A 21,558-nucleotide genomic window follows, 5' to 3' on the forward strand; every position below is an offset into this window, starting at 1 on the left:
TATACTAAACACATTACAGAGACTAAATTTAAGTCTCTATTTCTCAATTTTATCTCACAATCTGTCTCTCATTCTTAATCTCTTTTCTAAATATAACATGAGAAATCAAATTTTTTTCTGGATTTCTTTTACATATTTTAAATATTTACTCAATTGTTATTACAAAAATTTAGATAAGATAGATAAATTATTTATTAAATACAATTTTTTTAATTACTTATAAAATATAATATTTAATTATTATTTTTATTATATTTTTAAATTATTTAAAAATTATTTTATTATTAACATTTTTTGGAGAATTTTTTGAGAAACTGAATTAGTAATTAGCTCAACTTAAGAATGGCTAAAGAAGCTTGGTATAAAATGAGAGAGAAAACAATACTTTTCCCACGAAGAAAACAAGTCGGGGCTATGTTTGTAGACAGAAATGGACACATGTTGAGCGCTTAGATGTCCGTGACACAGCAACACTTACCCCCATGTCATGCTTAACAACCGCTGCCATTTATTACATTTTACCACCATTGACCATCCCATTCTTTTCTTTCCACTTTTATCCTCTCTAATCTCCATCCACCTTCTATCCATCTTCTATCGTTTACTATTTATTATTATTACTACTCACCACCACTCACCCTGAGCTGCTACTAACTAGTAGTAAGTACTGGTAAGTAAGTAACTACACACCAGGCTCCAACCCCACTCTTTCTTTCAAAGACTCGTGTTTTTCAACACCCCGTTTTCTACGTTACTCCATCCAACGGGTTTAATTTTTCTTTCTCATTTTCCAACAACATGTTTCTTTCCATTTCCTAAGGTTCGCTCTAATGCTCTATACTCTACTATAATTTTATATGTTTATATAATCTATTTTTATTTATTTATTTATTATATTTTTTTTCACAACCTTTGTCCGTTTGGCATTGTCTGTTTCCACTTTCCATCTCCAACAATTTTTATTTTTATTTTTATTCTTCATGTGTGTCAAAATTTGAACACTCAAGCTTCTCTTAAGACTTCGTTCCCAGTTGTCCTTTGTTCCTACGGGGATTGAAACCAGTACATTGCGCTATACAGGTTAGAATTTAGAAAACCAGACTTATAATGCTGTAGTGGCGTTCTAATATTTTTTCTTTTGATCGAAGGTACTTCTTTGGTTTTTATATTCTTCTGTTTGTTTAATTTGCGTGTGATAATGTGTTCCCCTGGAGAGTTGTCTTGCAAAGCGCACATTCAGAAACTAACCGTTACTCTCATTTCTTTGGTTTGATAGTGACTCAGATTTGAAGATGAAGTACATTAATTAAAAATCAGCAACAATGCAAAAAAATTATTTTTAACCCCAAAACCTCCTCATTCTGTTGTGTTTTATTGTTTATTTTTAAGTACTATTGTCTGGTTAAAATCAAGTACTCCTTTTTATCCCTTTTCTTTTATGTTTTTGATGCTATTCTCTGGCTTGTAGGTTGAGTTTGCATTATTTTTGGAGGGTTTTGATTGTGTAAGAGTAATAGAGTGATGGATGGTAGAAGGCATTCAGTTGATATTCCAATTTCCAAAACTCTTGTGGCACTGAGGAGGGTGAGGTCACTGAGGGATCCATCAACTAACTGCATTAACAAGCTCTCTCCTTTGATTGACAATGTTCAATGGGAAAACGGTTCCAACAATGGCATTTCGCTGCACTTCCTCGAAGCTTCTCATGCATGCGGTTCTAGTGATAACAATGATGGTTTTAGATCAAAGACTTTAGAATTCAAGGGACATAGAGAGCAGGATACTGCTGATCTTGAGCTGAATTGTGGCCTTTTGAACTCTAAGAGGAACTATCATGGGATATCCTGCCATGAAACAAAGCGAGACGACGAGCTAGTTTATTCTAATGCTTATCAGCAAGGCATTGTTGGGAATAAATCACCGAGTGAAAGCTGTAGTAGCAACTATGGAGGTAGAGGGTTGGATCTGGCTGGCAAGGTGCCATCTGTTAATCATTTGAGGGACGGGGAATTGTGCTATTTATCTTCGCAGTTAGGGAGGGTAGATAACTTGAAGCAAACCCGAAAGTCGCAGCGCAGGACTACAAAAGTTAAACCATCTGAAGTAACAGGTGATACTGTGAGCCATGTAGGTAGTCCACACCTTTCTTTTGGTGATGCTCTCTCAGCTCATAGTGCTTCAGTACGAATAACTCAAGATGCTTTGGATAATCTACATGGATGTGGAATAAGCTGTTGTTGGTCAAAATCACCAAGATTTAGAGAATCAAATCATCATTCTGAAGTAGAAGATCTTCCTTTGTTATTGCAGCAAGCTAATGAGACTGATCTTTATGGATGCAGAAGCACAAGAAACGTAGGTGGCAGAGGTAGTCCAAATTTGGAAACTCCAAGAAGTTTATCAATGAAATTTAGGCCAAAATCTTTTGGTGATTTGGTGGGGCAAAATGTGGTTGGAAGGTCACTTATGGGGGCCATTTCCAGTGGAAGGATAACATCATTTTACCTTTTCCATGGTCCCCGTGGTACTGGAAAGACATCTGCGTCTAGGATATTTTCTGCGGCATTGAATTGCCTATCCCTTGAGGTGCAAAGGCCATGTGGTATGTGTAAAGAGTGTATTTCGCTCTTTTCTGGAAGAAGTAAAGATGTTAAGGAAGTGGATTCTTTGAGAATTAACCATGTAGACAAGGTTAAGTCCCTAATTAAGAGTGCTTGTATTCCTCCGGTTTCGTCACGCTTTAAGGTGTTCATTATCGATGAGTGCCAGTTCTTGAACGGGGAAACATGGGCTACTCTTTTGAATAGCCTAGATAATGTTTCTCAATATGTGGTTTTTGTGATGATCACCCCTGATTTGGATAACCTTCCTCGAAGTGTGGTTTCCCGGGCTCAGAGGTATCACTTTCCGAAGATTAAAGATGTTGATATCGCGAGCAGATTAAAAAAAATCTGTGTTGAAGAAGGTCTTGATTTTGAACAAGTTGCTTTGGATTTTATTGCTGCTAAATCTTGTGGTTCTCTTAGAGATGCAGAAATGATGCTTGATCAGCTGAGTTTGCTTGGTAAAAAAATCACACTTACCTTAGCCCATGAGCTCGTAAGTATCATGCTTTGTTCCATACATGTATGTTTTTCAAACTTTCTTCATTTTTCCTGAGACCTTTGTTGTTCTGCAGACTGGTGTCGTTTCAGATGATGAATTGCTTGACTTGTTGGACCTGGCTTTGTCATCTGACACTTCAAATACAGTTATAAGAGCCCGGGAGCTGATGAGATCGCGGATAGATCCATTACAACTTGTATCACAGCTTGCAAATCTTATTATGGATATTCTTGCAGGGAAGTCTGAAGTCGGTGATTCCGAAATCAGAAGAAGATTCTTGATTAGACAAACCTGTTAGTGCTTTAAGAGTATAATTATTAGCTTTGAGTGTATATATTGGCTGTTTAACTTCTAATGCCATTAATGCCTGCGCTTCCCATTGAGCACTCTATGCTGCTCATTATCTTATTTCTAGGGTCTCTGACGGGGTGTTTTCTTCGTTTTAGCTGAAGCAGACATGCAGAAATTGAGTCATGCGTTAAAAGTACTTTCAGAAACAGAGAAGCAATTGAGAATTTCAAAGAATCAAAGAACATGGTTCACAGCAGCGCTTCTACAATTAAGTGCCGAAGAATATCCACCTGCTGATGCAACTGATGACAAGTTGTATTTGAAAGGTGCTACCAATAGAGGTGAGCTTGACTTTTCCCTTCCTTATATGGTGTTGGCAAAATTGGAGTGGTTTCATATTGTTGAACTTTCTTCTCTAAGCTTGTCTTCAAATGGATACAGATGGTGATTTCTGTAGTACTTCATCAACAGGGGAGAGCTTGAAGAATATTGCTACAGGTCAATGTGATGAAAAGTCATATAGATTAGGATTGCAAGAGGATCAGAAAAGAACATTGGATTCCATATGGTATAAAGCTACAGAGATATGCCAATCGAGCCGGCTCAAGGCTTTTCTCAGGAAGCAGGGAAAGTTATCTTCGCTTTGTGTCAATCAAGGTACATTTGCACTCATGTAGCTACGATTTCTTTTTCCAACCATCTTCAAAATTTATGGCATCATATTGTAATCTCTTCCTACCATGTGGTTAGTTTCTTTTATGTTTGTTTATGTAGAAAGTTTAAGTTTTTTCTCTTTACCATATCTTGATAATATGCTTCTATAATGCTTGAACATACTATGTTATGTGGATTACATATTTCCCAGTACTGTCATTATTTATTCTGCTTTAATGTTTAAAGAAAAGAGAATTATTCTTGTCTACTATGAGATGTAAATTCCATAGTAAATTGCATACTAATTAATGAATGGAGAATGTTCCAATTTTCAGGCCTTGCAGCTGCTGAGTTGGAATTCCACCGTCGTGACAGTGTAGCTAGAGCCGAGAAGTCGTGGAAACTGATCGCAAGTTACCTTCAGATCATATTGGGTTGCAACATTGAGCTCAGGATCAATTACGTACCTTGTGCCACAGCTTCTAGGTATGCCAGACTAAAGAGGTCATCTTTCAATTTCTTTAATTGTTCCCGAAGAATTCTACGGAAATCGATGCCTTCTGACGACCAAGGAAGCGAATCAGACTATGCTGATCAAACTTCTGAGAAGCCTATGATGAAAGATCAGACTCTAACTTGTTCCTCTGACTTTGGTTCTCGGGTGCCACTACCTGATGTTGTAGCAGCTTTGAGAAGTTGCGAAGGTAATCTGCTAAGCTCGGGGAAGACATTCTTGAATATGTCTACTCAAGAGACTCCAAGGAATTCATGTTCTAGAGCTGATTCTCTTAAGGAAGAGGAATTCAATCAGGCCCATTTACCTTCGTCAAACATCGATTTAGACTATCAATCTAAGTGTTTTCCTCGAACCTTCTGGCTTCATAAGAAATTCTATTCATCGCATGCATCGGAACAGAAGGATTTTGTTTTCTCAAGCCACTATGTTTATCCCCCACAACTCTAACAACTGTGTCAAGCCACCAAGGAAAAGTACGTTGTTTCGCATCTTAATCATCATATATTCCTTAAATCATCATTTTGGATCTTAGTAACGGACTGCAAAACTGCATGAATTATATAGTGCTAGACTGCCAGGGCTGCTGTTTACTTTGCTAAACTTTCTGACACTGAATATTTATCTAGTTTTATCTGTGGTAGTTCGATAGAATCAGCTAAAAGTTACATTTAAGATGGAGCTGATTTTAAATGTTGATATAATATGTTCATCTTATTCATCAGTGTTCTGCATAAAGTAAGAATGTCATTTGGGCTGTAGATCATTGTAACTTCCCTGTGGAAAATAATATTCTTTTATTTTTGTTTCCTTGTATATTTTCTTTAGTGACATGATAGTTGTACTGTACTATAGTCCAGTTACTTAATGTGTAAACAACTATCATTCTTCCATACAAGGTATTACATAAACTAGAAGATTCTTTTTGATCGGAAAGTGATGAAGGAAATCTTAGAAAGAGAAGAGAGTTATTTTCCTTCTTAACTATGTTCTCTAACGAAAACTATTATTGCTTAAATCCTGAAATTTTTGTAAGGATGTTGGGTAAATTTTTGGCTGCGCTTTTTCTGAAACACTTATAAAAAATCTGCTCTCTTTTTCAGCCAACACTATTCATTCAAATTTACTCTGGAGGACCCTGCAACACTCAAGGAAGGTATGGATTTCAGGGTTTTTTAGAAACCATTACATGACATAAAATATTCATTCTTCTGTTGTTAAGGTTATGGTTTGAGTTCATGATCTATGCTAGCTATGGTAGTTAAGAAACAAACCAGTTAGTTATCGTAGCTATGATTTTGATAGCTTTCGCATATAGCTAGCACCTCATTCCATGCATCATACTTGCATAGAAACTCATCACAATGATTCAATTATGCATCCACACTACAAACTCCATACACAATTTCATGAATCAAACAATGCGAGTGCATCTTATCATAAATGTGGTGCATTCTTTTTCCCATTTCCCCCTATATTCTCACGGTTAAGTGTTCTTTTTGTCAGGCACGGATATGGTACTCAAGCAACAAAACTCGGACACCGCGACCGAGTAACTGACGAGTTTATCACCTTGCAGCAAGAGCTTCCATGCGTTACATATCTTGGAAAATTTTGTGAGTAGCGATACACATTGCAAAGAGCATAGGGTGAAGTTAACGCAACACAAGTAGATAGATAGCTAAGTTTCCTATTCATTAGGATTGTTACATATCTCCTCATCTATTTTCTATCTGATCTATTTGCTTCAATTTAAAAACCTATATAAGGTTGGCATACACGTATCACTAATAAGTAATAACAACTTAATTTCTTTATCTATTGTTGCTATGCTTTCATAGTCTGGAGAAATAGGAAAGTGAAAAATTTGTTGGAGACTTCTATGTACATTGGGGATCTTTGCAAATTCGCATAATGCCTGAGCCATCACATTGGATTAAAGTTTAAACTTTATAGTCCATGCTATGATGACGTATTTTGTCAACTCCATTAAATAAAATTAACCCCAAGTCCATACAAAAGAATTAGACAGATTGATTCCTTGGGCGGTTGGGCCTTAGATAGGAAAACAAAATTATCGGTCATCCAATATTCAATTTTCTAACTTTGTCGATAGAATAGTAGTTTTTCTTTTTCGGTTGGTTACTGATGTTACTTTTTTTTGGTGATTGACTGATGTTACTTTTATTTTGACTTAAGGGTGGAAATGGGTTAGTTCTTTTTAGGCTTCCAGTTAAATAGATTTGACCCATTCGAGTCTGGGTTCATTATTTGGCATACGTTTAAACAAGAGGCCCTAAGGCCATTGAGAAAAGGAAAACACAGCTACACTCTTCGGGGTTGAAGAACCACTGAACTATCAGCAAAAGTGATAAACTATTAAACTCAACTCCAGGAGCGTGTTCAAAGAACTCTTTTTCTTCCTCACTATCCAGAATAAAATTTGCTAGACCATCAGCCACTTTGTTAGCTTCACGCACCACATGGATCACCTTCACATCCCAGTTCCTCCCCATCATCCTTCTAATTCAGCGAATGGGTCGGGTCAACTCAAGGTGGGTCTCCGGTGGGTTTTGGATCAATTCCACACTGCTCTTAGAATCTGTCTCCACTATGATCTGTCCGATTCCTCTTTCCCATGCTATCTCAAGCCCCATATTGATAGCATTAATTTAAACTTCAATGGCTTTTGCATTCCCATCTTTTTTGTGAACCCCTAGATCCAATCTCCAATATCATTTCTGAGCACACCTTCACTGCTGGCTGGCCCAGGATTGCCTCTTTGCCGCTCCATCAATATTTAACTTCAACTAGTTTTTCGGCAGGGCCTTCTACTTTATAAGCCTAACAGAGGGGGAGTTATCCTTCTTTTCTTCCTGAGTGACCCCGTAACACTCATCCACCATCATTCTAATTCTCATCTTCATGATTCTCTCCGGATCATTCCTCCCAAGTGAGTATATTCATTTCGAAATTTCCACATCATCCAAGCAGTTATCATGAAGAAGCTTTTCCATCTCCAACGTCTCTTGCTAGGTTTAAATGAATCCAGTCATTAATGCTCAGGCTGAAGAATTGGTTTACATATGAAGCCCAGATGACAGAAGCTTTGGGACAGTCCCTTATAGCATGAATAAGAGTTTCCACCTCTGCATCTGCATTGTACCACATACAGAGGGGATTATTCCCTGTTGTCCACACAGCTGTTCTTCCTTGGGTTAGGAGGCTATTGTGCGCACCTTGCCATATGAAAATCTTGTCTCGCTACATTCCTCTCTAATCCCATATTTGATCATTGTCAGTCTGTTTATTAATAAGAGCTTTGTATGTGTGCTTTGATTTGAGAATTCTCCTCTCGGACTAGGTCTCCAAATAATTCTATCTTCCCCGTCTTCTCTACATGGTAATTAGGGAGGAGAGTGTCGACTGTCGAGTCTGCTAATATCCCAGTTTCCTCCTCTGTCCACATACTTACTAACACTCTAATCCTCCTCTTGAGTAATCATTGGCGATGCTCAATTCTGAAGCTTTACACCTTTGTCAATCCACTCGTCCTTCCAAAAAATAATTCTTTCCCCATCTCCTACTAGATGGCTAAACTTTGATAAAGTTTCTCCAGAGCTGAGAATCAGAATTTTTTACGATGATTTCCCTTAGCAGATTAGCCCCTTTCCCATACTTTCCAACTAGCACCCTGGCCCATAAAGAGTTGGAATTTCGCAATAAGGACCAACCTCTCTTGATTGTGAAGGCCTCATTAACAACATTTAAGTCTCTGAATCCCAATCCACCCTGCCTTTGGGGGAGCGAATCTTGTTCCAGCTAACCATATGCACTCCTCTGGTAGTCGTGTCATGAGCCCTCTCAATATCACGGCAGGTGCTCCTAGGAATTTGTTGGTGTTGCATGGGTAAAGAGTCATCGAACCTAGAACAGATTGTGCCAGAGTCACTCTTCCAGCCATGGATAAACAACTAGATTTCTACCCTTGTAGCTTAGACTTCACCTTATCAATTATATAATTGAAATTAGCTCTTCTCCTTGACTTCAGAGAAGCCACTAATACTTGTTATGTTTTGTCGAGTCTAAACAATCACATTTTTGGAGAAGTAGATCCTTGTCTTGGCACTATTCACTTGGTGTCCTGACGCTCCACACAAATCATGAAGGACTTTGAGGACCTTGGTTATTTGGGTTGTGGTTGCTTCTGTGAAAAAGATTATATCCTCAGCAAACATTAGGTGCGGGATTTGTGGCCCATTTCTGCCTACTCGCATCAGTTTCCAGCTCCCCTCCTCCACGGCTTCTAAAATCATATGCGATAGTCTATCCATGCAAATAACAAAAATGTACGGGAAAATTGGGTCGCCTTGTCTGATTCCCTTGGAGGGGTTAAAACACTCTGTTTTCTGCCCATTCCATAGAATGGAGAGTTGAGTAGACTTGATGCACTACATAATTATGTCACTCAAGTTCTGGGAGATACCAAACTCTTTCAGCGATCCCTCAATAAAAATCTAACTCAACTTGTCGTACGCCTTCATGAGATCAATTTTAATTGACATATAGCCTCTTTCACCTCTCATTCTTCTCATGGAGTGGACCATCTCTTGAACGATCACCATATTATCATGTATGCTTCTTTGCGGCACAAAGCTGGATTGGAACAGAGATATCTGATCCTGAAGGAAAGGTTTCATCTTCGTGACTAGAATCTTGGAGAGCCCTAAAGAACATTGCACAAGGAGATTGGCCGGAATTGGTTGAGGAATTTCGGCTTTTCCACTTTTGGAATTAGGACAATCATGGTTCCATTGACCGCTTAATAGCTTCCGGGTTTCTACAAAGGTTGTAGATGACGTCCTCTACCTCCCTATGGATTTGATTCCAATTTTGATGATAAAAAATGATTGGTATTCCATTTTCCTATGGTGCTTTGTAGACTCCTATACTGAAAAATGCTCTTTTGATATCCTCTGCGCTTGGACTTTTTAGGGACTCCCCAACTATTTCTTCCGTGACTAACGGAAAGGAATTCACACAATTGATGGACTCTCTATTACTTATTTCTTCGTAAAACAGGTCTCTGAAATAACGCATAGCCATCTATTGTAACCTTTCCTGATCCTCCTCCTAGCTACCATCATTTTTCCATCATTTTTATTTTTTATTTATTTTTATCTTTTTTAAGTGTCTTAGATTGGCATTTTAAAAGTTTAATTCAGTGTGAATATATATGCAAAATTTAAAATAGGACATTTAAATAGATAAAAGGTGTTCATACTCTGTCCCAAACATAAAGTCAGGCCCAATAAGGATGAAAGGACCAACCATGGAAGGTGGTCTCTCATCCCCTACCCGACCTCTTTGAGGAGGTGTTACCCGACCTATTTGAAGAGGTCGGACACCGACCCAGGAGCCCAGCTCCTTTTATCCAACATGGCAGGTCACTGCTTCTAGAAGCCGTGACTAAATCTCTATCTCCTCTAAAAGATAGACTCTAACAAACTCCCAAGATATAAGATAAGATAAGATAAGATGGAATTACTGTCACCAAGGAGGTCATCAAACTCTACTATAAATACACTGGCACCCCCTAGATATAACTCACGTTCTAATATACTAAAAACCTACCTAAAGCCCTTGCTAACTTAAGCATTGGAGTCTCTTGTAAGTACCACCTCCCACCTCCTCACGAGAAACTCGGACAGGCGGCACCTCGGCATCAACAAGTTAGACGCTGCCCTACAAAGGGATCTGGACCTCACATTCAGGCCCAAATCAACGTTTCAGGTAACCCTTGGAACATTGGCACCGTTGTCGGGAACTTGGAATTTATCCCACAACAATGGCAGACAACCAGCATGAAGATGGCCATACGGCATCCGAATCTGAATGTGAGCCCCAACCTGAGGGCAACGCCATTATACTACCACCACCACCCCAACCACAAGGTCCGCAATAAGAAAGACCAACAGCTAACCCTTGACCAAGGCGGATCCGTTTGGAAGTTCGTCATCTCAAGGAAGAAGAATTCGCTCAAACAGCTGAAATACTGGGGCTTGTCCAAAGTCAGCGAGATCGGGTAGAATAACTCGAATATTAGGCAGAAAGACAGCGGGAGGACGAACGAGAGCTACGAGAGAGGTAGGACGACGAAAGAAGCCAGAGGAAAAGCTCCAAAAGCTAGAGACCGATCTCCGAAGCCGAACTAGCCGGATAGATCGAAAAACAACCCTCTCGGGCAAAAAGACCCATTCTCTGAAGAGATCTTGCGAGCCAAAGTACCAAGAAACTTTAAAACCCCCGAGGCGACTGATCCCAGGCACCACCTCAGCAACTTCAAGAGCAGAATGTACCCGGTAGGTGCCTCGGATGCTACCCGCTGCAAAGCATTCTTGACCACCCTAACTAAGGTGGCCATGATGTGGTTCGACACCTTACCTCCCAGATCGGTAACCGAAAGTTCCTGACCAAGTTTTTCATCCAGAAGGATAAACCAAAACATGCACCGAGCTTGTTAGGAATCAAACAAGAGATCGAGAAAACCCTATGCGACTACATGGAAAGGTTCAACAAAGCGTGTTTGAAAATCTCGAGCCTACCCACTGAAGCTGTAATCATGGGACTATTCAACGATCTCAAAGAAGAGCCATTATCCCAGTCAATTACCAAGTGACATTCGAGGTTCTCTAGATGAAATTTAAGATAGGGCGGAGAAGCACATCAATATGGAGGAGAATTCATGGAGGTGTATGATAAACCACTATTTTATGATTTAGCTTGTGCTAATTTAAGTGGTTTTTATCAAGCCTTTACACACTTATTCATACTATTTGCATGGTTTTACATTTTCCCTTCCTAACTTTGTGCTATGATTGAGAACATACTTTTTTGGCCTTAAATTTGCTATGTTTAAATCCCCTCTTATTACTATTCGATACCGTGATGTGTGTTGAGTGTTTTCAGAGATTACAGGGCAGGATTGGATTAGAGAATAGAAAGGAAGCATGCAAAAGTGGAAGGAATACAAGAAACTGAAGGAATTGCTAAAGCTGTCCAGCCTGAACTCTTGGTACTAAATCGACCATAACTTGAGCTACAGAGGTCCAAATGACGCGGTTTCAGTTGCGTTGGAAAGCTAACATCCATGGCTTCGCAACGATGTATAATTTGCTATAGCTGCCGTGAAGATAGGCGACGCGCACGCGTGACTTGGAGAAAACTCAATCCACGCGTACGCGTGGACGACGCATACGCGTGACTTTGCCGCGTGCTGGACATATCAGAAATTGAGCAATTTCTGGCTGTTTTTGACCCAGTTTTTGGCCCAGAAAACACAGATTAGAGGCTATAAAGTGGGGGAATGCATCCATTCATAGAGACAACATTTATTATTCATAATTTTTAGTTTTAGATGTAGTTTTTTAGAGAGACAGACTCTCTCCTCTTTCTTAGTTTTTAGGATTTAGGATTTTCCTTAGGTTAGGTTTACTTCTTTTTCATTGCAGGTTCAATGTTTCTTTACTTTTGTTTCTCTTCTATTTTTATTTATTCTATTACTTTGATTTATGAATTCTCATGTTAGATTTGATTTTATATTTAATATAATTTGAGGTATTTCATATTTATGATTGCTTTCTTTTATTTATGATATAAATAATTTGGATTTTTTCCCCTTTGGCTTTGGTTGAGTAATTGGTGACACTTGAGTTATCAAACTCGGTGCTGATTGAAAATTGGAATTTGCTGATTGATTTGGATTCCTCTAACGCTAGTCTTTCCATAGGAGTTGACTAGGATTTGAGGAATCAAACTGATTAGTCCACTTGACTTTCCTTTATTTAGTAAGGGTTAACTAAGTGGGAGCAATAAACAATTCTCATCACAATTGATAAGGATAACTAGGATGGGATTTCCAGTTCTCATACCTTGCTAAGAGTTTTCCTAGTTATTAATTTATTTTCTTGCCATCTAAATTCCTTGTTCAAACCTTTTAAAAAATCCAAAAGATACTTTTCCATAACCAATAATAAATCATACCTCCTTACAATTCCTTGAGAGACGACCCGAGGTTTAAATACTTCAGTTATAAATTTTACTAGGTTTGCTTTAGTGACAAACAAGTTTTTTGTACGAAAGGATTTTTGTTAGTTTTGAAGCTATACTTTCAACGAGAGCTTATTTGTAAAATTCTAGACCATGCAAGAATCTGTTCGTCAAAAATGACGCCGTTGAGGGGGAATTACAAACGTGTGCCTTATTATTGGTTATTGTAAATATTTGCTTTTTCGTTTCTTTGTTAGTGTTTCTAGTTTTAGGAGTTTATTTTCATTAATTTTTATTAGTTTTTATTTTCTATAGCTACTATGAATTCTCACCTCTCTGGTTTCAAGTTTGGTTCCAATGTTGTTGTAAGGAATGGAAGCTATAATGAGAACAAGCATCAAGGTTGGAAGAATCAAAGATGGGAGGAGCCACAAGGATTTGATCAACCCTCTTGGCAACAACCCCCTCCAATGCGCTATAACCAACAACCACTCTATGATGTATACCAAGACAATAGTTATGGTAAACCTCTTCGTGACAACCAACCTCCACCAAATCATTATAGTCAAGAGCCATTCCGAGGTGCGTACCAAGATGATAGATATGGTGGACCTCCTTGTAGTTACCAACAAGCCCCACCATATGCCTATGACCCCCCTCCTCAACATAGGTTTGAACCACCAAACTCACAAGCCCCCTACTACCAAACACCCTCATATGACCCTAACCCTTATCCACCTTATAAACCATACTTAGAACCACCCCCATTCCAGCACAATTACTCTCATGAGCCGCCACCTCAATATTTACCATCTACATGCCCTTACCAAGAAGAACCACCTTCCTACCATGCACTATTTCTCCAAAATAATGAACCCTCCTATCCACCCCAACCTCCACTGGATGACAACACCCTTGGTGCTATTCACCAAGGTCAAACAGAGCTTCATACCACACTTGCCTCTATCACTACTCTCACCTCTACTCTTCAAGCTCTTACATCCTGCATGGACCAATCCTCTACCTCGAATACTCAACTCTCAAGCTCTAGTGCACTTCCTTTTTAACCACATGATGATCTCTCCATCCCATCACCACCCTCCATGGAAGAGCACCCACATCCATCAATCCAAAGGCAAGATGATCCTAGTTATACTATGGACATGGAACAATAGAGAAGGGATCGTCTTAGGGATGCAATCGCGATAGATCGATTACACGCAGCCTTATTTATAGAAGAGCAAGAGGAGGCCCAAGATGTGGAGGTAGGAGAGATCCTTGATGATGAAGGAGTAGTTGAAGGGAGTTTTCATAGAAAGGAAATCATCAAGGAGGAGTACGATTTTATGCTAAAACAACTGGAGGAAGCCGTAATTATTGAAGAGGAAGATGTGGTTGAAGACTTAGGAGATGCTGAACCTCTATGGTAACATCAAGTTATAGAGCCTCCTTCAAAGACGTCTGAAATTGATGTTGAGGAGGGTGTACAACCTCCAAGGCATAGCCTGGTTGAAGGCTTTGAAGAGGTTGATCAAGAGATTGACTCAATCATTGATGAATCCTTATTTACAATTGAATCCTCTCCTATTGGACTTGACATGGAGATTAAAAAAGAAGAAGCACAACCTCCCATGCCCTTGGTAGGCAATGAAAAGGAGATTGAATTGGAAGAAAGCTACCAAGAGGAAGAGGTTAAAATGGAAGAGCACACGGGAGTGGATCTTGCAAGATCATTAGAAACACCTCTTCTAAGGCCATTACCGTTCAACACAACGTTCAAGTGGGTAAAATTCTTATCCTTGACCTTTACTTTCCCACTTGAATATGGGCTACTAGAGACGGATGGTCAACTTAGAGCTCTTTGTGGCTTTAAGAGTAAGAGGGAGATGTTTAGTGGGAAGAGTTGTCAAGCAAGGTTCAGTATGGTTGCATGATCCAAATTGAAGTGTAAGTTTTGGTGTAGAACTCAATTGAATGGGTCTAGGAAGTTGTTTGGACGCTTCAGTGAGAATTCTAGTTGCTTGCCACTCGGTTGGAGCAATAATGATCAACACAAAGACGGGTGCAAAAGCAAAGTTTGGGACCCCAGAATTCAGTCTAGAAATCAACACTCTTGGGGCCTTGTCACTTGCTTCAACTTGCTTGAAGGCTCTTTACGCCTAATTTGGGATCCCGGAGGCTATTGGAAGTACAAACATTGGTGGGGATTCCTGGATCAGTACAAGCACAAGCCACCATGACAAGGAGCTCACCAAATGTCCAACTTAAGGACAATAACCAAAAGTGCTAGGTGGGAGACAATCCACCATGGTATGATCGTTCTTTTCTCTCTTCTTAGTTTTCTTTTTAAGTGACTCTTCTCATTATTAGTACATATAGTTTGCATCTTCATTTGAATATTGCATAAAAAAAGAAAAAAAATTTGAAAAATTGGACAGAAAGTTACGGGGGAGCTGTGCAGGAAGTGTGCTTTATGCACAAACAACACCACGTGCACGTGTACTCCACGCGTGTGCGTCAATTGCAGTTTTTGGCAAACCACGCGTACGCATCACTGATGCGCACGCGTGGCCCTGAAAATCGACGTAAAAAGGTGTTTGGCCGAAAGTTGTGATGGCCTGGCGTTGGCATCGTGCTGGAAACACAAATTCACCCAAGGGACGCGTACGCGTCACTTTCACTTTATGGTCATCCATGCGTGCGCATGCCTGACGAGCACGCGTCGCATGCAATTTTGGCCACAGCGCGAAGCAAACATGGAGTTGTGCGTGCGCGGGGCTGGCCTCGCGCGTCTAGCACGACGAGTGGTCATGCGTACGCGTGACCGATGCTTACGCGTCATTTGTGATTTTGCTCACCCACGCGTACGCGTGAGCGACGTGTACGCGTCGCGTCCCGTTTTCCATCTTATTCCTTTCTTCTCTCCTTTATTATTCTTTCCTCCTTCCTTTCTTCTTCCTTTTCTTCTCCCTTTCTTTTCTTATTCTTTATCCTTTTCTTTGGTGTTCACTTTTCTTGCTCAACTATTGCATATTTCTTGCATTATTTTGGGTGCTCCTTGACTTGTTTGCTAGTTAGTTGACATGCCCTGTGCTTCTATTATTTTCTCACTTACATGTTGCAGCTACCATATAGTTGAGAACCTTATTATCTGACACTATCCCACATATGTTTTATTTCTTTTCATATCTTTGCTTGTGGGTTCCTTCCCTTTCTTTTTTCTCTTCTTTCAGGATGGCCACCAAAAGGGAAAAGAAAAAGTTTCTAACTGGAGCAATAAACAAGTCTGCCGCACCATCTTTGGAGAAAAAGCATCAGTTGGAGCAACCCTTTCACTTACACATCTCTGCATGCACCGAGAACGGTGCAATCTTTAAGTGTGGGGAGGTCGATACCGACATCCGTGGGTTAGTTATTTCCTTTCTCAACACCAATGTTTAATTTGTTAGTTCATTGTTGCATTTGCATGTTTGATTGCATTATAATTAGACTTTGTGCATATTCTACCACTGCTTGGTTGAAGTAATAATTTTCTTTTTCAAAAAAATATTTTATAGCATTTCACTAATTTGAATTAAATTTTTGTTAAACTTGTTTGAAGAATTTTATTTTGGAACATGGTTTAGAGCTCGAACACACAAAATCGGTGAGATTTTGAGCCTATTTGATTGGTTGTATTTTATCAACCAATATTTTATTTTTGATGTGTGTTATTCTCTCTAAAATTATGATCTTTGTCTTGCTTGATTCTATATTTCCATTGTTTAATGTATGCATGCACTTATATGATTGAGGCCTTTGTTTCACTGAGCTTACATACCTATATGGCCTTACCCTTTCATTATCCTTTGCAAACCAAAGTTGAGCCTATTTTACCCCATTTGTTCTTTATTTTAGCACATCATTAACTCTAAGCGGAAAACAATAATATCCTTAATTTGAATCCTTGGTTAGCTTAGACTAGTGAGAGTGCTTATGATTTAAGTGTGGGGAAATTGGGTTTGGAAACATTTGGTTTGAGAATTGAGTATGTTAGAATTTTCTGAAAATGTGAAAAAATATTGAGAACATGTTCATGCATGCAATATCTTAACCATATGCATTAAGAAAAACAAAATAAAAAAAAGAAAAAAACTGATGAGAAAAAGAAAAGAAAAAAGAGCAAATAATAAAATGGGGACAAAATGCCCCAAGTTAAGTAATAATATCAATGCACATGAGTTGTACTTGAATTTAGGATGCATGAATATGTGGTAAACACAGTTAATGGGCAGTTAGATTTTGCATTGTAATTACATGGAATGTCTTAGGCTAAGTGGTAAGTTTAGGTTAATCAAGGATTTGAATTTTATTCCACTTGACCAAATACAATCCTACCTTGACCCTAACCCCATTACAACCCTCAAAAGACCTCTTGATATGTGTATTTGTGCATTAAATTTATGTTGATTGGTAGAAGAAGAGCAAGTCTTAGAAAAAAGATTAGTAGAGAACCAAGAGATCGAATCTCAAACACTGAGTGATTAGAGTGTATACAGTTCCAGTGAGGGTTCGATGCTCGATTCCTTGTTCCCGACTTTCATGGGCTATTTTCTTTTGCAATACTTGTACCTTATTTTATGATTTGAATTAGTGAGATCCAATTCATATTTCTTCTTGAAGGATTTGTTTACTTTTAACCAAGTAGGTAAAAACATTTTTCATGTAGTTGCATTCATATAAATAGGTTGCATTTCATACATCCTACCATTCATCTTCACTCTTTTAGTTCTCTTGAGCTTAGCATGAGGACATGCTAATGTTTAAGTGTGGGGAGATTGATAAACCATTATTTTATGGTTTATCTTGTGCTAATTTGAGTGGTTTTTTTATCAAGCCTTTGTACACTTATTCATACTATTTGCATGGGTTTACATTTTCCCTTCCTAACTTTATGCTATCATTGAGAACATGCTTCTTTGGCCTTAAATTTTCTATATTTAAATCTCCTCTTATTACCATTCGATGCCGTGATATGTGTGTTAAGTGTTTTCAGAGATTACAGGTAGGAATGGCTTAGAGAATGGAAAAGAAGCATGCAAAATTGGAAGGAATACAAGAACCTGAAGAAACTGCTAAAATTGTCCAGCCTGACCTCTTGTTACTAAATCGACCATAACTTTAACTACAGAGGTCCAAATGATGCGGTTCCAGTTGCGCTGGAAAGCTAACATTCGGGGCTTTGCAATGATAAGTAATTTACCATAACGCCTTGAAGATAGGCAACGCGCACGCGTGACCTGGAGAAAACTCAATCCACGCGTACGCGTGGGCGACACGTACACATGACTTTGCCGCGTGCTGAACGTATCATAAATCGGTGGGAGCGGTTTCTGGGCTATTTTTGACCCAGTTTTTGGCCCAGAAAACACATACTAAAGGCTATAAAGTGGGAAAATGCATCCATTTATGGAGACAACAGTCATTATTCATAATTTTTAGTTTTAGATGTAGTTTTTTAGAGAGAGAGGCTCTCTCCTCTCTCTTAGTTTTTAAGCTTTAGGATTTCTCTTAGGTTAGGTTTACTCCTTCTTCATTGCAGGTTCAATGTTCCTTTACTTTGGTTTCTCTTCTATTTTTATTTATTCTATTACTTTGATTTATGAATTCTCATGTTAGATTTGATTTTATATTTAATATAATTTGAGGTATTTCAGATTTATGATTGCTTTCTTTTATTTATGATATAAATAATTTGGATTTTTCCCTCTTTGGCTTTGGTTGAGTAATTGGTGACACTTGAGTTATCAAACTCGGTGCTGATTGAAAATTGGAATTTGCTGATTGATTTGGATTCCTCTAACGCTAGTCTTTCCATATGAGTTAACTAGGATTTGAGGAATCAAACTGATTAGTCCACTTGACTTTCCTTTATTTATTAAAGGTTAACTAAGTGGGAGCAATAAACAATTCTCATCACAACTGATAAGGATAACTAGGATGGGATTTCCAGTTCTTATACCTTGCCAAGAGTTTTTCTAGTTATTAGTTTATTTTCTTGCCATCTAAATCCTTGTTCAAACCTTTCAAAAACCCAAAAGATACTTTTCCATAACCAATAATATATCATACCTCCCTGCAATTTCTTGAGAGACGACCCGAGGTTTAAATACTTCGGTTATAAATTTTACTGGGTTTGCTTTAGTGACAAACAAGTTTTTTGTACGAAAGAATTTTTGTTGGTTTAGAAGCTATACTTTCAACGAGAGCTTATTTGTAAAATTCTAGACCACGCAAGAATCCGTTCGTCAGTGTACATAGAAAAACTCATAGAGGTGTACGTAGACGACATGCTCGTCAAAACCATAGAGAGCACGACACTGTTGTCCGACCTCTCTGAGGTATTCGCCACCATAAAAAAGCATGGAATGAGGTTAAACCCTTCGAAATGCACCTTTGCGGTAGAAGTAGGGAAGTTCTTAGGCTTTATGCTCACCCAAAGGGGCATAGAAGTAAATCCAAACAAGTGCCAAGCAATACTCAATATGAAGAGTCCAACATGTGTTAAAGAGGTCCAACAACTAAATGTGTGGTTAGCAGCTCTATCCAGGTTCCTAGTAGGATTAACCTTGAAATCACTCCCCCTATACTCAATCCTAAGGAAGGACAAACAATTCGAGTGGACCCAAGAATGCAAACAAGCTTTTTAAGATTTCAAAGCCTTCTTGGGGCAGCCACCCATACTCGCCGGACCTATAAAAGGAGAAGAATTCATCCTATACCTAATAGTGGCAAGTCATGCCATAGCATCCGCCCTGGTACGGAAAGAAGAAAAGGGACAACAATCTATCTATTTCATCAACAAAGCCTTGCAAGGGGCATATCTGAACTATCAAAAGATAGAGAAGTTTAACTATGCCCTTATTCTTACGTCTCGACGACTCTAACCCTAATTTCAAGCTCACACCATCAGAGTCCGCACTAACCAGCCAATGAAACATATCCTGCAAAAGACAGACTTTGGCAGGCTAGATGCTACAATGGGCAGTAGAACTGTCCGAGTTCGATCTAAAGTACGAAGCTCGGACAACAATCAAGTCGCAATACCTTGCCGACTTTGTCGTTAAATACACCGAAAGCCAGGAGATCCGACTACATGGAGCCTATTCGTAGATGGGTCATCAAATAAAAATGGAAGTGGGGCCAGAATCATTCTAGAAAGTGGCCAAGAAACTCATATAGAGCTGTCCTTGAGATTTGAATTTTCTGCCTCTAACAACCAAGCATAATACGAAGCCTTACTCGCTGGCCTGAAGCCGGCTTAAGAAGTGGGGGTTGAAAAGCTGGTAGTGTTCAGTGATTCACAAGTAATGACTTCTGAAATTAACAGAATGTATAGAGGTAAAGACCCCATGGTGGACAAAATTGTGATCACACAACTTCGCACAACTAACCAGCAAGTGTACTGGGTCGTCCAAGTAATAAACCTTACGCGAGTAAGGGTCGATCCCACAGAGATTGTTGGTATGAAGCAAGCTATGGTCACCTTGTAAATCTTAGTCAGGCAAACTCAAATGGGTATGGTGATAAACGCATAAAACATAAAGATAAAGATAGAGATACTTATGTAATTCATTGGTAGGAATTTCAGATAAGAGTATGAAGATGCTTGTCCCTTCCGTCTCTCTGCTTTCCTACTGTCTTCATCCAATCCTTCCTACTCCTTTCCATGGCAAGCTTAAGCAAGGGTTTCACCGTTGTCAGTGGCTACCTCCCATCCTCTCAGTGGAAATGTTCAACGCACCCTGTCACGGCACGGCTATCCATCTGTCGGTTCTCGATCAGGCCGGAATAGAATCCAGTGATTCTTTTGCGTCTGTCACTAACGCCCCGCCCTCAGGAGTTTGAAGCACGTCACAGTCATTCAGTCATTGAATCCTACTCAGAATACCACAGACAAGGTTAGACCTTCCGGATTCTCTTGAATGCCGCCATCAGTTCTAGCCTATACCACGAAGACTCTGATCTCACGGAATGGCTGGCTCGGTTGTCAGGCGAGCACTCGGTTGTCAGGCGATCAACCATGCATCGTGTATCAGGAATCCAAGAGATATTCACCCAATCGAAGGTAGAACGGAGGTGGTTGTCAGTCACACGTTCATAGGTGAGAATGATGATGAGTGTCACGGATCATCACATTCATCAAGTTGAAGAACAAGTGATATCTTAGAACAAGAACAAGCGGAATTGAATAGAAGAACAATAGTAATTGCATTAATACTCGAGGTACAGCAGAGCTCCACACCTTAATCTATGGTGTGTAGAAACTCCACCATTGAAAATACATAAGAACAAGGTCTAGGCATGGCCGAATGGCCAGCCTTCCAGTGATCTAAGATAGCATCAGAACAAATATAACTACCCAGATATGATCTAAGAACTAGACGTCCAAAGATGAAAATACAATAGTAAAAGGTCCTACTTATAGAAAACTAGTAGCCTAAGGTTTACAGAGATGAGTAAATGACATAAAAATCCACTTCCGGGCCCACTTGGTGTGTGCTTGGGCTGAGCAATGAAGCATTTTCGTGTAGAGACTCTTCTTGGAGTTAAACGCCAGCTTTGGTGCCAGTTTGGGCGTTTAACTCCTATTCTTGTGCCAGTTCCGGCGTTTAACGCTGGAAATTCTGAGGGTGACTTTGAACGCCGGTTTGGGCCATCAAATCTTGGGCAAAGTATGGACTATCATATATTGCTGGAAAGCCCAGGATGTCTACTTTCCAACGCCGTTGAGAGCGCGCCAATTGGGCTTCTGTAGCTCCAGAAAATCCGCTTCGAGTGCAGGGAGGTCAGAATCCAACAGCATCTGCAGTCCTTTTTAGTCTCTGAATCAGATTTTTGCTCAGGTCCCTCAATTTCAGTCAGAAAATACCTGAAATCACAGAAATCACACAAACTCATAGTAA

At 39.3% G+C, this 21,558-nt stretch overlaps 2 protein-coding genes across 3 annotated transcripts in view; both read left to right on the plus strand.

Annotated features, from left to right (window-relative positions):
* The first annotated feature begins 689 nt into the window (after positions 1 to 689).
* Positions 690 to 6,383, plus strand: LOC112804284 (protein STICHEL-like 2). Of its 2 annotated transcripts, none has more exons than XM_025847541.3 (8): positions 690 to 820; positions 1,469 to 3,099; positions 3,179 to 3,398; positions 3,552 to 3,737; positions 3,838 to 4,053; positions 4,386 to 5,040; positions 5,668 to 5,720; positions 6,071 to 6,383. In XM_025847541.3, exons 2-6 carry the CDS (start codon positions 1,522 to 1,524, stop codon positions 5,012 to 5,014), a joined length of 2,829 nt encoding a protein of 942 aa, XP_025703326.1. In that variant the 5' UTR covers positions 690 to 820; positions 1,469 to 1,521; the 3' UTR covers positions 5,015 to 5,040; positions 5,668 to 5,720; positions 6,071 to 6,383. The 2 variants fall into 2 exon arrangements, with proteins under 2 accessions (XP_025703326.1, XP_025703327.1); XM_025847542.3 differs by lacking the exon at positions 690 to 820 and adding an exon at positions 898 to 1,080.
* Positions 6,384 to 10,434: 4,051 nt separating this feature from the next.
* The window catches only part of LOC112727198 (uncharacterized), a 29,477-nt gene continuing 18,353 nt past the window's right edge, over positions 10,435 to 21,558 (plus strand). Inside the window, exon 1 of the mRNA XM_025776901.1 lies at positions 10,435 to 10,635. Within this exon, the coding sequence (XP_025632686.1) occupies positions 10,435 to 10,635 (201 nt within the window). The remainder of the gene's footprint in view (positions 10,636 to 21,558) is intronic.

Source organism: Arachis hypogaea, chromosome 1, assembly GCF_003086295.3.
Source record: "Arachis hypogaea cultivar Tifrunner chromosome 1, arahy.Tifrunner.gnm2.J5K5, whole genome shotgun sequence".
NCBI classification, from domain to species: domain Eukaryota; kingdom Viridiplantae; phylum Streptophyta; class Magnoliopsida; order Fabales; family Fabaceae; genus Arachis; species Arachis hypogaea.

Excerpts from the sequence above, each read along its gene's own strand:
- LOC112804284 (XM_025847541.3), top strand. The coding sequence starts at position 1,522 with ATGGATGGTAGAAGGCATTCAGTTGATATTCCAATTTCCAAAACTCTT. Across the intron at positions 3,100-3,178 it reads TTACCTTAGCCCATGAGCTC|ACTGGTGTCGTTTCAGATGA; the intron begins GTAAGTATCATG and ends GTTGTTCTGCAG. Across the intron at positions 3,399-3,551 it reads ATTCTTGATTAGACAAACCT|CTGAAGCAGACATGCAGAAA; the intron begins GTTAGTGCTTTA and ends TCTTCGTTTTAG.